At 55.9% G+C, this 16586-nt stretch overlaps 1 protein-coding gene across 2 annotated transcripts in view; it reads right to left on the bottom strand.

The window, feature by feature from the left end:
- ABL1 (ABL proto-oncogene 1, non-receptor tyrosine kinase) overlaps positions 1-16586 on the bottom strand; it is a 102593-nt gene that overhangs the window by 20052 nt on the left and 65955 nt on the right. The window contains exon 1 of one of the 2 annotated variants that reach the window (XM_069747528.1): positions 670-1173. The exons of the other annotated variant lie outside the window; for it this stretch is intronic. Coding sequence (XP_069603629.1) covers positions 670-829 — 160 coding nt within the window. The 5' untranslated portion in view covers positions 830-1173. Of the gene's footprint in view, positions 1-669; positions 1174-16586 lie in introns of those variants that run through there. 2 annotated transcript variants of the gene reach the window in all.

Raw genomic sequence — 16586 nt, 5'->3', positions numbered from 1 at the left:
GGTGGCGGAGAGCCACTACATGCCAGCGGATGGCCAATGCAGGGGCCCACACATTTAAAGGGCCGGTAACCCTAAAGCCTGGAGGCTCTGCAGAGGATGAGAACAGTTGTATATAGAGATGGAAATATCTCTGGAGCAGTGGCCTCCAACCTGTGGCAGCTGTCTGGGCATGCTGGGAGTTGTAGTGTTTTAACAGCTGGAGTACCACAAGTTGGATCTCAGCACTAGAAATATGCAACCTAAAGAATACTCCCATTCTTCCACTGAAATGGCTGATAACACGGGAAAATAGATTATTTTTGCCAGTTCCACAGTAACTAACCAACATGTCTGATAACAGGGAGCAGTAGCTTGCATCCACCTGAAGAGGCCCATAAGGCATAGGGTTTCTATTCAGCTGAATGCAGCTTATTACTCGCTGGGTCAGATCTCTCCATAGCTGGGACATTGCCCCCCATGTGACTGATCGCTGCCCTCCGCACTATTACAAGACGTGGACTTCACTGTCACTGGCCCTTTAAAAGTTGCCCCCCTCCCCCGACAAGTTTGTGCATTGTTTTGCCTGCGGAGACAGGAGGAGGGGGCAGCTGCTGCCTGCCAGACCCGAGCTGGGGCCTAGGAGAGGGGCCCGGGAGCTGCGCCCCCTCCTCCATCCTCCCCGGGTCTCACCTTCCAGATAGCAGCTGGAGGACGACGACAGCCCCTTCTTGGATTTGCAGCCCACCAGCTTCAGGCAGATCTCCAGCATTTTTCGGTGCTGGACGCAGGACTCGCGGGGTCTTTTTTTCCTCCGGGGGCGGTTGACGACGATTTTCTCTCCCTCCAACATGCGAATTAGTTCGGCGCGGGACAGGCCGGGGCGAGAGTCCGGGAGACAGGACGGCGTCGCCCCGCGCTGCGAATGGAGAACGACTCAGACCCTCCGAAGACTCCCTGAACTTCATGGATCCAAGAAGTCCCCGAGCCAGGAAAGGAGCGGCGCAGACTCCGTGCGAGCGAGGGGCAGGAGGCGGGGGCTCCGGCGGCTGCGCCCCCAGTCTCACGGGGGTTCCTACACCGGGGCAGAAGCTCCTGAGCGGCGGCTGGAGGTGCGGACCTCAGTCCATCCGGTGGCCTGTGTGTGCTGCTGGGCAGGAGGCTGCTCACAAAGGGCCCCTCAGCCTCAGTGATGACACACGGGGAACGCCCCCTGCACTGTTACCCTCACCGACGCCCCGCCACCAAGCGACGCCCAGGATAACGGAACCGAGCCCCGCCGCCTGCCGGGCCCCACTCTGCGCCCAGGATAACGGCACCGAGCCCCGCCACCAAGCGACGCCCAGGATAACGGAACCGAGCCCCGCCTCCTGCCGGGCCCCACACTGTGCCCGGGATAACGGCACCGAGCCCGCCGCCTGCCGGGCCCCACACTACGCCCAGGATAACGGCACCGAGCCCCGCCTCCTGCCGGGCCCCACTCTGCGCCCAGGATAACGGCACCGAGCCCGCCGCCTGCCGGGCCCCACACTACGCCCAGGATAACGGCACCGAGCCCCGCTGCCTGCTGGGCCCCACACTGTGCCCGGGATAACGGCACCGAGCCCGCCGCCTGCCGGGCCCCACACTGCGCGCAGGATAACGGCACCGAGCCCTGCCCGGCCCCACACTGCGCCCAGGATAACGGCACCGAGCCCCGTCGCCTGCCCGGCCCTACACTGCACCCAGGATAACGGCACCGAGCCCCGCGCTGCCTGCCCGGCACACACTGCACCCAGGATAACGGCACCGAGCCCCGCGGCACCTGCCCGGCCCCACACTGCGCCCAGGATAACGGCACCCTGCCCGGCCCCACACTACGCCCAGGATAACGGGCCCACACTGCGCCCAGGATAACGGCACCAAGCCCCGCCGCCTGCCCGGCCCTACACTGCACCCAGGATAACGGCACCGAGCCCCGCCGCCTGCCCGGCCCCACACTGCGCCCAGGATAACGGCACCGAGCCCTGCCCAGCCCCACACTACGCCCAGGATAACGGAACCACACTGCGCCCAGGATAACGGCACCGATCCCTGCCCGGCCCCACACTACGCCCAGGATAACGGAACCACACTGCGCCCAGGATAACGGCACCGAGCCCTGCCTGGCCCCACACTACGCCCAGGATAACGGAACCACGCAGCGCCCAGGATAACGGCACCGAGCCCCGCCGCACCTACACCAAGCCCCGCCACCTGCCCCGTCACCACACTGCGCCCAGGATAACAGCACTGAGCCCCGCCGCCTGCCCCGGCACCACACTGCGCTCAGCATAACGGCACCGAGGCCTGCCCGGCCCTACACTGCGCCCAGCATTAAGGTACCAAGCCCAGCCGCCTGCCCGGCACCACACTGCGCCCAGGATAACGGCACCGAGCCCCGCCGCCTGCCCCGGCACCACACTGCGCGCAGGATAACGGCACCGAGCCCGCCACCTGCCGGGCCCCACACTGCGCCCAGGATAACGGCACCGAGCCCGCCGCCTGCCGGGCCCCACACTGCGCCCAAGATAACGGCACCGAGCCCCGCCGCCTGCCCCGGCACCACACTGCGCCCAGGATAACGGAACCACGCTGCACCCAGGATAACGGCACCGAGCCCCGCCGCCTGCCCGGCACCACACTGCGCCCAGGATAACGGCACCAAGCCCCGCCACCTGCCCGGCACCACACTGCGCCCAGGATAACGGCACCCAGCCCCGCCGCCTGCCCGGCACTACACTGCGCCCAGGATAACGGCACCGAGCCCCGCCGCCTGCCCCGGCACCACACTGCGCGCAGGATAACGGCACCGAGCCCGCCACCTGCCGGGCCCCACACTGCGCCCAGGATAACGGCACCGAGCCCGCCGCCTGCCGGGCCCCACACTGCGCCCAAGATAACGGCACCGAGCCCCGCCGCCTGCCCCACACTACGCCCAGGATAACGGAACCACACTGCGCCCAGGATAACGGCACCGAGGCCTGCCCGGCCCTACACTGCGCCCAGCATTATGGTACCAAGCCCAGCCGCCTGCCCGGCACCACACTGCGCCCAGGATAACGGCACCGAGCCCCGCCACCTGCCCGGCACCACACTGCGCCCAAGATAACGGCACCGAGCCCCGCCGCCTGCCCCGGCACCACACTGCGCCCAGGATAACGGCACCGAGCCCCGCCACCTGCCCGGCACCACACTGCGCCCAGGATAACGGCACCGAGCCCCGCCGCCTGCCCCGGCACCACACTGCGCCAAGGATAACGGAACCACGCTGCACCCAGGATAACGGCACCGAGCCCCGCCGCCTGCCCGGCCCCACACTGAGCCCAGGATAACGGCACCGAGCCCTGCCGCCTGCCCCGGCACCACACTGCGCCCAGGAAAACAGCACCGAGCCTGCCTCCTGCCCCGACACCACACTGCGCCCAGGATAACGGCACCGAGCCCCACAGCCTGCCCGGCCCCACACTGAGCCCAGGATAACGGCATCGAGCCCCGCCACCTGCCCGGGCCCACAATGCGCCCAGGATAACGGAACCACACCGCGCCGAAGATAACGGCACCGAGCCCTGGCACCACACTGCGCCCAGGATAACGGCACCGAGCCCCGCCGCCTGCCCGGCACCACACTGCACCCAGGATAACGGCACCGAGCCCCGCGCCGCCTGCCCGGCCCCACACTGCGCCCAGGATAACGGCACCGAGCCCTGCCCGGCCCCACACTACACCCAGGATAACGGAACCACACTGCGCCCAGGATAACGGCACCAAGCCCCGCCGCCTGCCCGGCCCTACACTGCACCCAGGATAACGGCACCGAGCCCCGCCGCCTGCAGCGGCCCCACACTGCGCCCAGGATAACGGCACCGAGCCCTGCCCAGCCCCACACTACGCCCAGGATAACGGAACCACACTGCGCCCAGGATAACGGCACCGAACCCCGCCGCCTGCCCGGCCCCACACTGCGCCCAGGATAACGGCACCGAGCCCCGCCGCCTGCCCGACCCCACACTGCGCCCAGGATAACGGCACCGAGCCCCGCCGCCTGCCCGGCCCCACACTGCGCCCAGGATAACGGAACCACACTGCGCCCAGGATAACGGCACCGATCCCTGCCCGGCCCCACACTACGCCCAGGATAACGGAACCACACTGCGCCCAGGATAACGGCACCGATCCCTGCCCGGCCCCACACTACGCCCAGGATAACGGAACCACACTGCGCCCAGGATAACGGCACCGAGCCCCGCCGCCTGCCCCGGCACCACACTGCGCCCAGGATAACGGAACCACGCTGCACCCAGGATAACGGCACCGAGCCCCGCCCCCTGCCCGGCCCCACACTGAGCCCAGGATAACGGCACCGAGCCCTGCCGCCTGCCCGGCCCTACACTGCACCCAGGATAACGGCACCGAGCCCCGCCGCCTGCCCGGCCCTACACTGCACCCAGGATAACGGCACCGAGCCCCGCCGCCTGCACCGGCCCCACACTGCGCCCAGGATAACGGCACCGAGCCCTGTCCAGCCCCACACTACGCCCAGGATAACGGAACCACACTGCGCCCAGGATAACGGCACCGAACCCCGCCGCCTGCCCGGCCCCACACTGCGCCCAGGATAACGGCACCGAGCCCCGCCGCCTGCCCGACCCCACACTGCGCCCAGGATAACGGCACCGAGCCCCGCCGCCTGCCCGGCCCCACACTGCGCCCAGGATAACGGAACCACACTGCGCCCAGGATAACGGCACCGATCCCTGCCCGGCCCCACACTACGCCCAGGATAACGGAACCACACTGCGCCCAGGATAACGGCACCGATCCCTGCCCGGCCCCACACTACGCCCAGGATAACGGAACCACACTGCGCCCAGGATAACGGCACCGAGCCCTGCCTGGCCCCACACTACGCCCAGGATAACGGAACCACGCAGCGCCCAGGATAACGGCACCGAGCCCCACCGCACCTACACCAAGCCCCGCCACCTGCCCCGTCACCACACTGCACCCAGGATAACAGCACTGAGCTCCGCCGCCTGCCCCGGCACCACACTGCGCTCAGCATAACGGCACCGAGGCCTGCCCGGCCCTACACTGCGCCCAGCATTATGGTACCAAATCCAGCCGCCTGCCCGGCACCACACTGCGCCCAGGATAACGGCACCGAGCCCCGCCGCCTGCCCGGCACCACACTGCGCCCAGGATAACGGCACCGAGCCCCGCCGCCTGCCCCGGCACCACACTGCGCCCAGGATAACGGAACCACGCTGCACCCAGGATAACGGCACCGAGCCCCGCCCCCTGCCCGGCCCCACACTGAGCCCAGGATAACGGCACCGAGCCCTGCCGCCTGCCCCGACATCACACTGCGCCCAGGAAAACAGCACCGAGCCTGCCTCCTGCCCCGACACCACACTGCGCCCAGGATAACGGCACCAAGCCCCACAGCCTGCCCGGCCCCACACTGAGCCCAGGATAACGGCATCGAGCCCCGCCACCTGCCCGGGCCCACAATGCGCCCAGGATAACGGAACCACGCCGCGCCGAAGATAACGGCACCGAGCCCTGGCACCACACTGCGCCCAGGATAACGGCACCGAGTCCCGCCGCCTGCCCCGGCACCACACTGCGCTGAGGATAACGGCACCGAGCCCTGCCCGGCACCACACTGCGCCGAGGATAACTGCACCAAACTCTGCCCCGGCACCACGCTGCACCTAGGATAACGGCACCGAGCCCCACCGCCTGCCCTGGCACTACACTGCTCCGAGGATAACGGAACCACGCTGCGCCCAGGATTAAGGCCTCAAGCCCCGCCGCCTGCCCCGGCACCACGCTGCGCCCAGGATAAAGGCCCCAAGCCCCGGCACCACGCTGCGCCCAGGATAAAGGCACTGAGCCCCGCCGACTGCCCCAGCACCACGCTGCACCCAGGATAACGGCACTGAGCCCCGCCGCCTGCCCTGGCACCACACCGCGCCCAATATAATGGCACTGAGCCCCGCTGCCTGCCGCAGCACCATGCGCTGTGCCCAGGATAACAGCAATGAGCCCTGCTGCGTGCCCCGGCACCATGCTGCACCCAGGATAATGGCACCCAGCCCCGCCGCCTGCCCCGAAACCACACTACGCCCAAGATAACTGCATCAAACCCTGCCCTGTCACCATGCTGCGCCCAGGATAATGGCACCAAGCCCCACCGCCTACCCCAGCACCGAGCTGCGCCCAGGATAACTGCACCAAGCTGCGCCCACGATAACGACATCAAGCCCCGTACCACCTGCCCCGGAACCACGCTGCGCCCAGCATTACGGCACCAAGCCCTGCAGCCTGCCCCGACACTATACTGTGTCCAGGATAACTGCACCAAATCCTGCATAATGGCACCACACTGAGCCCAGCATACGGCATCAAGCCCCGCCGCCTCCCCCGACACCACCCTGTGCCCAGGATAATGTCCCCAAGCTCCGCCGCCTGCCCCGGCACCATGCTGTGCCCAGGATAACAGCACGAAGCCCCAACGACTGGCCCAGGATAACAGCACCAAGCCCCAACGACTGGCCCAGGATAACGGCACCAAGCTGGGCCCAGCATAATAGTGCTATGCTGCGCCCAGGATTAGAGACCCCCATGCCTAGTGACACAGTGCTGCCTCCATCTCCTACTGTAAGTTATGTACTTAGAGAACTAGCCGTACCTACATAATTTACAGGGATGTAAGGCAGAGTATTATTGGTGCCTACATTATTTCATTATTTATAGAGCTAACAAGGAGACATGCTATCTATACATACATTCATTTACAGAGAGGCAGTATATGTAAATGAACAGATCGTCCCGTCTCCTGCTGTAAATGGCGCAGGCACAGATAGTATTTTCCCCCTTGTCTCTCCAATAAATGACATGGCTACAAATAATACATAGTCTCCTCCTTTAACTCATGTTGGTACTACCTCTCTGTAAATCAGGGGTGGGGAATCTTTTTTCTGCCAAGGGCCAATTGGATATTTGTACCATACGTTGGGGGACGTATAAATCGCGTGCTAACTCCGCCCACAAGGTACGTTCCGACACTGGTGTCAGATCATCTTTGATTGCATGCGCCTCAGCATTCAGTAGAGAACGCAGCATACGCGTGCTTACATAAGAAGAAATGAATGGACTGGCGGCCAATTAAAATACAGCTGCTGCTGGCCCAAGCACTGCGGTGGTCCCCGGGAATCTGCCCATAGGCCGGATAAAAGGTCATCGAGGGCCGTAGACTGGCTGAGGTTCCCCACCCCTGCTGTAAGTGATGTGGGAACAGATAGTACTGCATCCCCATAAATATAGGTAAAAATAGTACTGTCTCCAACTGTAAATGATGTTGGAACAGATGGTATTGCCTCCTTGTCTTCCCCTGTAAATGACATAGCCATATATAATACTGTCTCCCGCTGTAAAGCCTGTAGGTACCGTGTATGTTATGCAGGCACAGATAGTACCATCTCCCTTTCTCACTCATACTACATATAGATCCATATCCTACAGATACGGCACAGGATTGTTGGTGCGTTTGAAATTAGATGAAATATTCTCCCAAACTGTTGGCCCTTTGCCTCCCTGTAGAGATGAGCGGCGTCACTGCCATATTCCGGCCTCAGTCATCCTGAACGAGCAGTGGTGACATCGCGGGTGACAGCTCCGGATCATGTACACAGCCCATGGGCGCCATTCCCATCATATTTTACTACAGCCGCCTTTCGGTTGCCTCTGACGGATGGAGGGCGGCGAGGTGAATCCGATCAGCGCGTCTCTGTTAAGAGCATTTATTTCCCATAAACAAGTGGCGCATCGACTTCTCCCGTTAACAGCGGCTGATGGTTTTATGGTAACAGCAATTTACTCTAAACTTTTAACCTCATTTTCACTCTCGCCGGTCGATGGTGAAACTGCAGAATCCATGATTACGCCGTAAAGCGCGGGAGATGAGAAATCGAAATGAAGGAGCATCCACAGATAACACAAAGTGACGGCCCGGGGATTACGAGAGACCAGATACGAGAGTGCTCACTGTACCGACCAGGACCGCCCCGGACGGCCAGATACGGAAGATGGTCTTATATAAGGGCTGCACGCAGAATTACAGTCACTATCCCTAGATTAGAAGGATTGCTGTTTACGGGTCATAGCTAAAAATCTTCAATAACCCCTTTCTAGTTTTTTAAGGCTACACAAAACCTGCAGACATTCTCGGGGAGCGACCCTAGCGGTGACTCGCACCGTTTGATCTTCTCCGCCAATTTGTAACGTCTTGAAGCGCCTAGCTGCACTTTAACTCCAACTACTTGAAAAACTAATTAGGCACTTTATCGGGAACGGGAAGAAAGTGGCAGCTGAGGTTTTTCGCCATCAATGGTTTTGTAGACTTTTGCAATTTTTTTTAAATTAACAAATGTATTTTTTTTTTCTTTAAATCAAAGAGGCCAACTTACAAATCTTTCCGTTTTGTGCCTGCAGCTCCTATGCAAAATTGTGCGTCCTTACAGATACAAAAAACGGGTAGGTGACCACATGGCTGCAACCATGAACACACACTATTCTTCGTTGGGGCTGAATTCACATGTTGCAAGCACAACATGGCTGAAAAATGCACTGACATACTGTGCAATGTGCCATAGTTAAAGGGGTTGTCTGAGATGCTTGCAGGTTGGGAGGTGAACAGTGCCAATGACTTGCCATCTACCATACCTGTTGGGATGAGTGCATTATCAGCAGGGGGACAACACCTTGCGATCGTGCACACGACCCGGCAGGTACATGCTGGCACGATGGCATTGCTGCTGCTCACCTCTCAATGCAAAGTGAGGTGATCCTGGCGCCAAACAATCCCTTTTATGGCGAGTGTTAGAGGCCCATTTTGCTGCACACCCAAGCATGTGTTAAGGTTGGATTTATCTGCAAACCAAAAAGCTTAGCGAGTTTGCGCCGCCGTTTTTGCATCATCAAGACCCGGACGGTCAGGCGCTGCTGTCCAAATTGAATCACCCCATAATAGCCTCCTGACTTGTACCCTGCCCCCACACACCGGTCCTCTAGAATGATAGCAGTGGGGGGCTCTGACCACCTGGTTACAGTACAGCGCACACCATGGTGTTGCCAAGACATGATGTATGGACGGTACAGCATGAATTATACGCGATCTACGGGAAGGCGTCAAGGCCTGGAATGCACTGGAGATTGGGAAAAGGACGAGACACTGGGGTTTGGGCAGGGGAAGCAGGACAATGGGGCGCAAGATGAGGGGGTACAGGAGCCCCTAGAGTGTGAACATACATGACAGTGCAGATGTACGTTACGTAAGAGAAGTACCCCCTTTCTGGAGCTCTACATTATGGCCCGCTGTCTCCGCGCTACATGAACACACCGCTCTCGCTGGAGCGGACCACTCGCCAAGAATTTTCCTCTGAATTCCTACAATAACGTCATTGGGCGCGATGCCAGCGAGGAGATCTCATCCAGGAGGAAGGAGGGGGCGTCTTCTGCAGATATTACCACCCCTCTAGGTAAATACCATTACAAAGGATCAATTAACCCCTTAGTGACAGAGCCAATTTGGTACTTAATGACCGAGCCAATTTTTGCAATTCTGACCACTGTCACTTTATGAGGTTATAACTCTGGAACGCTTCAACGGATCCCGCTGATTCTGAGATTGTTTTTTCGTGACATATTGTACTTCATGTTAGTGGTAACATTTCTTCGATATTACTTGCGATTATTTATGAAAAAAACGGAAATATGGCGAAAATTTTTTAAAATTTTGCAATTTCCAAACTTTGTATTTTTATGCCCTTAAATCAGAGAGATATGTCACGAAAAATAGTTAATAAATAACATTTCCCACATGTCTACTTTACATCAGCACAATTTTGGAAATTTTGTTAGGGAGTTAAGGGTTAAAAGTTCACCAGCAATTTCTCATTTTCACAACACCATTTTTTTTTAGGGACCACATCACATTTGAAGTCATTTTGAGGGGTCTATATGATAGATAATAACGAAGTGTGACACCATTCTAAAAACTACACCCCTCAAGGTTCTCAAAACCACATTCAAGAAGTTTATTAACCCTTTACGTGCTTCACAGGAACTGAAACAATGTGGAAGGAAAAAATGAACATTTAACTTTTTTTTGCAAACATTTTAATTCAGAACCATTTTTTTTTATTTTCACAAGTGTAAAAACAGAAATGTAACCATAAATTACCACAGAAGCAGGACGACCTGACACCACAATAGGAGCCCTTAAAGGGACCACACTTCTTATTTTTCACACTATCTAGAAAACGCAGTTTGAGAAAGACCCGAGGCAGGGTCGAAACGTTACTACTTCGTTTATACTGCCTGCTGTGTGTGTGTATATATATGAAAATTTTGTCTTAACACATGTGAATAAATATATCACATTTTTGCAAAGATATACCATAAGAGTGCGGCTGATTTTTCTATATCACAGAAGTTTATAACGTAGAGCCGTGAAAATAAAAAAATCGCATTTGTTTACACAAAAATGATCTTTTTGCCCCCAAATTTTTATTTTCACAAGGCTAACAGGAGAAATTAGACCACAAAAGTTGTAGTGCAATTTCTCCTGAGTACGTCGATACCCAATATGTGAGGGTAAACCACTGTTTGGGCGCACCGCAGAGCTTGGAAGGGAAGGAGTGCCGTTTTACTCTTTCAATGTAGAATTGTCTGGAATTGAGATTGGACGCCATGTCGCGTTTGGAGAGCCCCTGATGTGCCTAAACAGTGGAAACCCCCCACAAGTGACACCATTTTGGAAACTAGACCCCTTAAGGAACTTATCTAGATGTGTGGTGAGCACTTTGAACCCCCATGTGCTTCACAGAAGTTTATAACGTTGAGCCGTGAAAATTAAAAAAAATTGTTTTCCACAAAAAAGATTTTGTAGCCCACAAGTTTTTATTTTCACAAGGGTAACAGGAGAAATTGGACCACTAAAGTTGTTGTCCAATTTATCCCGAGTACGCTGATGCCCCATATGTGGGGGTAAACCACTGTTTGGGCGCACGGCAGAGCTCGGAAGGGAAGGAGCGCCGTTTTGGAATGCAGACTTAGATAGGATGGTCTGTGGGCGTTATGTTGCGTTTGCAGAGCCCCTGGTGTACCTAAACAGTAGCAACCCCCCACAAGTGACCCCGTTTTGGAAACTAGACCCCCCAAGGAACTTATCTAGATGTGTGGTGAGAACTTTGAATGCCCAAGTGCTTCACAGAAGTTTAGAATGCAGAGTTGTGAAAATAAAAAAAATATTTTTTTTTCCACAAAAAAGATTTTGTAGCCCAAGTTTTTATTTTCACAAGGGTAACAGGAGAAATTGGACCCCAAAAGTTGTTGTCCAATTTATCCCGAGTACGCTGATGCCCCATATGGGGGTAACCCACTGTTTGGGCGCACGACAGAGCTCAGAAGGGAGGGAGCACCATTTGACTTTTTGAGCGCAAAATTGGCTGTCGTGTTTGGAGACCCCCTGATGTACCTAAACAGTGGAAACCCCCCCAATTCTAGCTCCAACCCTAACCCCAACACACCCTTAACCCTAATCCCAACCAGATCCATAATCCTAATCACTAACCCTAACGATAATCACAACCCTTACCCCAAAACAACCCTAATGTCAACCCTAACCATAACCCTAATCAAAACCCTAAATCCAACACACCCCTAATCCTAATCTCAACCCTAACCTCAAACTTAACCCTAATTCCAATACACCCCTAATCACAACCCTAATCCCAACCCTAACCCTAATGTCAACCCTAACCCTAATACCAACCCTAATCCAAACCCTAACCCTAATCCCAACTCTAACCCTAACTTTAGCCCCAACCCTAGCCCTAACTTTAGCCCCAACCCTAACCCTAGCCCTAAGGCTACTTTCACATTTGCGTCGTTTGGCATCCGTCGCAATCCATGGTTTTGGACAAAAAACGGATCCTGCAAATGTGCCCGCAGGATGCATTTTTTGCCCATAGACTTGTATTGCCGACGGATCGTGACGGATGGCCACATGTCGCGTCCGTCGTGCACTGGATCAGTTGTGTTTTGGCGGACCATCGGCACAAAAAACGTTCAATGTAACGTTCTTTTGTACGTCGCGCATGCGTGGCCGTAACTCCACCCCCTCCTCCCCAGGACATAGATTGGGCAGCGGATGCGTTGAAAAACTACATCCGTTGCCCACGTTGTGCACAATTTTCACAACGTGCGTCGGTATGTCGGGCCGACGCATTGCGACGGCCCCGTACCGACATAAGTGTGAAAGAAGCCTAACCCTAAATTTAGCCCCAACCCTAACCCTAAATTTAGCCCCAACCCTAACCCTGAATTTAGCCCCAACCCTAACCCTAATTTTAGCCCCAACTGCTCTTCTCCTGCCGGCCAGCAGATGGCGATAGATGGAGGGCGCACTGCGCATGCGCCCGCCATTTTCTTTTCCCTGGCAGCCAGGAGGAGCAGCAGGAGGACCCAGGGACACCGGTGAGTATGATAGGGTCCCCGAATCCCCCTATTTCTCTATCCTCTGATGTGCGATCACATCAGAGGACAGAAAATTACACTTTGCCTTTTTTTTTGCAGTCGCCGGTAAACAGTTAATTACCGGCGATCGCAAAACAGGGGTCGGTAAAACCAACCCCGATCATGTTCTTTGGGGTCTCGGCTACCCCCGGCAGCCGAGACCCCAAAGATTCTCCCGGTGCCGGCCGGCGGGCGCACTGCGCATGCGCCCGCCATTTTGAAGATGGCGGCGCCCATCGGGAGCCACGTGGAGCACCGGGGGAGATAGGCAAGTATTGGGGGGCTACCTGGGACCCCATTTCTCTGTCCTCTGATGTGCGATCACATCGGAGGACAGAGAAATAAAAAAAATAAAAAAAAAATCGCTTTTTTTGCGATCGCCGGTAAACGGTTAATTACCGGCGATCGCAAATGCGGGGTCGGTAAAAAAAAACCCCGAATCATGTTCTCTGGGGTCTCGGCTACCCCCGGCAGCCGAGACCCCGGAGAAAATCTGACTCTGGGGGGCGCTATTTACTTTTTCCACAGCGCCGTTAATTAACGGCGCTGTGGTTTAAGTACCCTTAGCGGCCGCCGTTAAAAGGCGTATTGGCGGTCGCTAAGGGGTTAAACACGCTGCAACCTTTCTTTCCAAGACATCTGCTTGCTTTTTATTACATGCAGAGTTTGAAAACTATGGCTGGGGGCTTTTTACAATTGCATCTAGTCTGGACCATACCGCCTTCCTGTGCTGAGAGTCTGGTACAGTGTATCAGCGTGGCTGTGGTCACAGAGGATTGTGTAGGCTGGATACAGTGATGGCTTATTGTACATTACTAATCCTGAGAGTAGAGGGCAATGTCAGCACCGCTGCAGCACAGGTGATTGGGGCCGGCTGCAGTCTCTGGGGGGCATCCTCTGCAACGTGGCCCCTGCACAGTAGACTGTAGAGGCCCATAGAGCTGCTAGGTCTGCCTGCACACAGCGCTTGTTTGTACTCCGTTACCATGGAGACATATTGCTCTGCTTAGGAGCCACGATCACACGGTGTTTCCGGAGGGATCAAGGAGATACAAAAGTTCAGATCTCCCAAATGATAAAGTGATGGCAAACCCTAGCGATAAGGTATGAAATGAGAAGAATATCCCTTTAAGTCCATACAGAGCTCCCATTCACAGGCGGCAAGCACTTGTAAGTGGTGATTTTCAAACCTTGTGTAAATGGAAGATGACCCCCTATTTGGCCAGAAGCATGGACCCTGTGGGCTTTTCTCCCCCTGGACCCTCCTACCTGAGCCTTGAAATTCGGGCAATGCAATTCTTGTTTCAGCATAGGAGAAGCGGTGCCCATTTTCTGGCACCTCTTACCACCGATATCGGATATATGGGGACAGCAGCTTCAGTACCACGGCTTCCTTCTCTGAATCCGCATCTCCATCATTTCGGGTCTTCTCAAATCTCACAGGGATTCTGGCTTCCTCTGCACATTTCGGGAGAAGAGGTGCCCTTTAAAAGTCATTGCACAATAAAGCCCATTTAATTAAATTAAGCCCTCTGCACAGCGTCTACGAAGGAGGAACTGGTTAGAACCCCTCCAGTGTAATTCATTCTCCGCTGGTTCGGCCCAGTTCAGGCGAGGGGAACCTTGCGGCCCTGTTTGGGATGAGGCAGCGCTCTGGTATTTTCTGTATTGGGATGCAGGAGGATGAGGTAATCCCTCACTGGTGTGGGGGGAGGAGGGGGATGCGGATGTCTAACTCATTCCAGGTCTCCACAATAAGACATGACCACTTGGGGCCCCCAGTCCGGCAGATGCACCAGGTGGAGCCTGCGCCATTAACCCCCTGCTGCAAGTTACTGTTCGCCCACTTTCTGCAGACTCTGCTGGGCAGCCAATTTCCGTAAGTGGGTCCGCCATTAACCAGACAGTAGGATCCTGGATACGCTGATCCATCCTCCCTCTCCCAGAAAACGCGTCTTTTAATGCAATAATAAAGTGTTGCCGCATTCGCCCCATTGTCTGGAGAATATATAGATGTCGCTCGCGGAGAGGAACAAAAAGGGAAACAAAGGAAAAGATAAAGAAGTGGCAAACTAAAAACTAAGTCTGTGGGATACCCATAGAAATGCGCAGATCTCTGAGCCGCACGTAATTGCCGGCAAATATGTGATATGTGGCACCTGGAGACAAGATAATCTGCGCTTTCCGTGCCCACGTGTAAAGGCTGGCGCAGGAAGAAAGTGATGCGAGGTCACCGGGCTGAATGGCAGGATTACTTGATGGATACCTAGCGACAAAAGCCAGATCTTATCCCAACAGCCGCACAAATGGAGAACACAAAGAGATGAGATTTCACAGTTTACTGCGCCATTAAAGTGCCGGCTGCAGCCATGTGGGTGGACAGACATTACCAGAGACTTAGCGCCGGCAGAGTAGAGTATATCTGCAGGTGCGTCTCCGTGCCAATCTCACGGCGGGTATCATGGTGAACAAACCTCATGTGATGCCATCTTCTGCATAACCAGGCAACTCCGCCACAGCCGGTGAACACTCCATAGATGGCAGCCATACACACAGTACAGGGGTGCTCCGCTGCCGCCGCTCACTACTGCATTAAAGGAAGTCCATACATAGCGGTGACCCACTAAAACAGCGCAATGGCCCCTTCATTCTCAGGAAAATTGGGGGCCCAGTGGTTTTAGAGCATTTAGTCATCTCTAGTCTCTGGGAAAGATGGCTGACACCCAATGACAGGCTTCACATACAGCCGCCATTCGTGCCCCATAACTAGGCAGATATGACAGTGAGGACAGGCGGGGTGCCAACATATATAGCATGCCACCCGTCTGTACCAAAACACAGACGTGTAATGTCTACACAGACGTGGAGGGATGGTGACAACTCCAGGGACTGTTCTCCATCTTGGAAGACATTACCCGTTAAGGTCGGCTTCAAAGAATCCTTGTGAAAAATAAGTTTTTCATGGTATTTTTAGCTGCTTTTTTGCTCCACACATCACTTTAATATGTGAAACACGCCACCGGGTTTGGTTTATGGTGTCAGTGGCTCCAGGATGCCGCCCGCCTGCTGAATTCATGACATGGAAATAAACAGGATTTGCAGAGGGTTAATGCAAGCGTGGCGCCTGCGTGTGCTCACTGAGGAGCGGGCCGAGGAGCCTTGTAATTGAGGGAGAAGGACATGGCGCGGAGCAGAACGCAGCAGCGAGCGGCCTTATCCGTGTAACGCGCCATTAACACCCAGGCTGCTGTAGAGGCGTGCTGCGCAGGGTAATGGTCTGTGGCGGACGCTTGTTCCGCGCCTCGGCCTGTACGGAGAGGATGGTCGAGATTACCGCTGAAGAGACGATTGACTCCTCAGAGAATGCCGGCCACAATGCACTGCAGGGGACAAATCAATCGCTCTTTTTGTCCGGTCAGCGACTAATTGAGACACGGCAACAGTGAAACATGGCGAAGTGTCCGCTAATTCCTCCTGCGCTTCATGGCTTTAGTGTCCTATGTGTGGAGACAAGAGGCCAAATCCATCACTGCTGCCTCTGCAAAACAGACAGACAGCTCCGGGGTCAGGGATGATGGGAGTAGTGATACATTGTGTGATAGAAGAGAACACAGTGTGAGCTCCGAGGTCAGGAATGATGGGAGTAGTGATACAAGATTAGATTGTGAGCTCTGGGGATCAGGGACAGCAAAACACCCAACACACCCGGGTCCTGGACACCAGCACTCTATGGGACCCGTGAGTCCAGGGAGGGGGCGATGCCACCGCTGGCACTGGGCCCTGAATCGCACCTTAAACGGTTTCAAATCCTCGCCTCTCTCCGTTCTCCCCAGCATCTTCTGACTCTCCGACATCTCAGTGCCGAGGGCACACTGACATCACTACAGCGCGCCATCTGTGCAGAGGCGGAAGAAGAAGTGAGGAACAGGTAGAAGTCAGGATTTTAATTTTAATATATTATTTTTAAGAATGGAGCATTATGTGGTGCCCATAATACTGCATGGAGG

This window comes from Ranitomeya imitator, chromosome 2, assembly GCF_032444005.1.
Source record: "Ranitomeya imitator isolate aRanImi1 chromosome 2, aRanImi1.pri, whole genome shotgun sequence".
Taxonomy (NCBI): Eukaryota; Metazoa; Chordata; class Amphibia; order Anura; family Dendrobatidae; genus Ranitomeya; species Ranitomeya imitator.
This window is presented reverse-complemented; position numbering and strand designations above follow the sequence as displayed.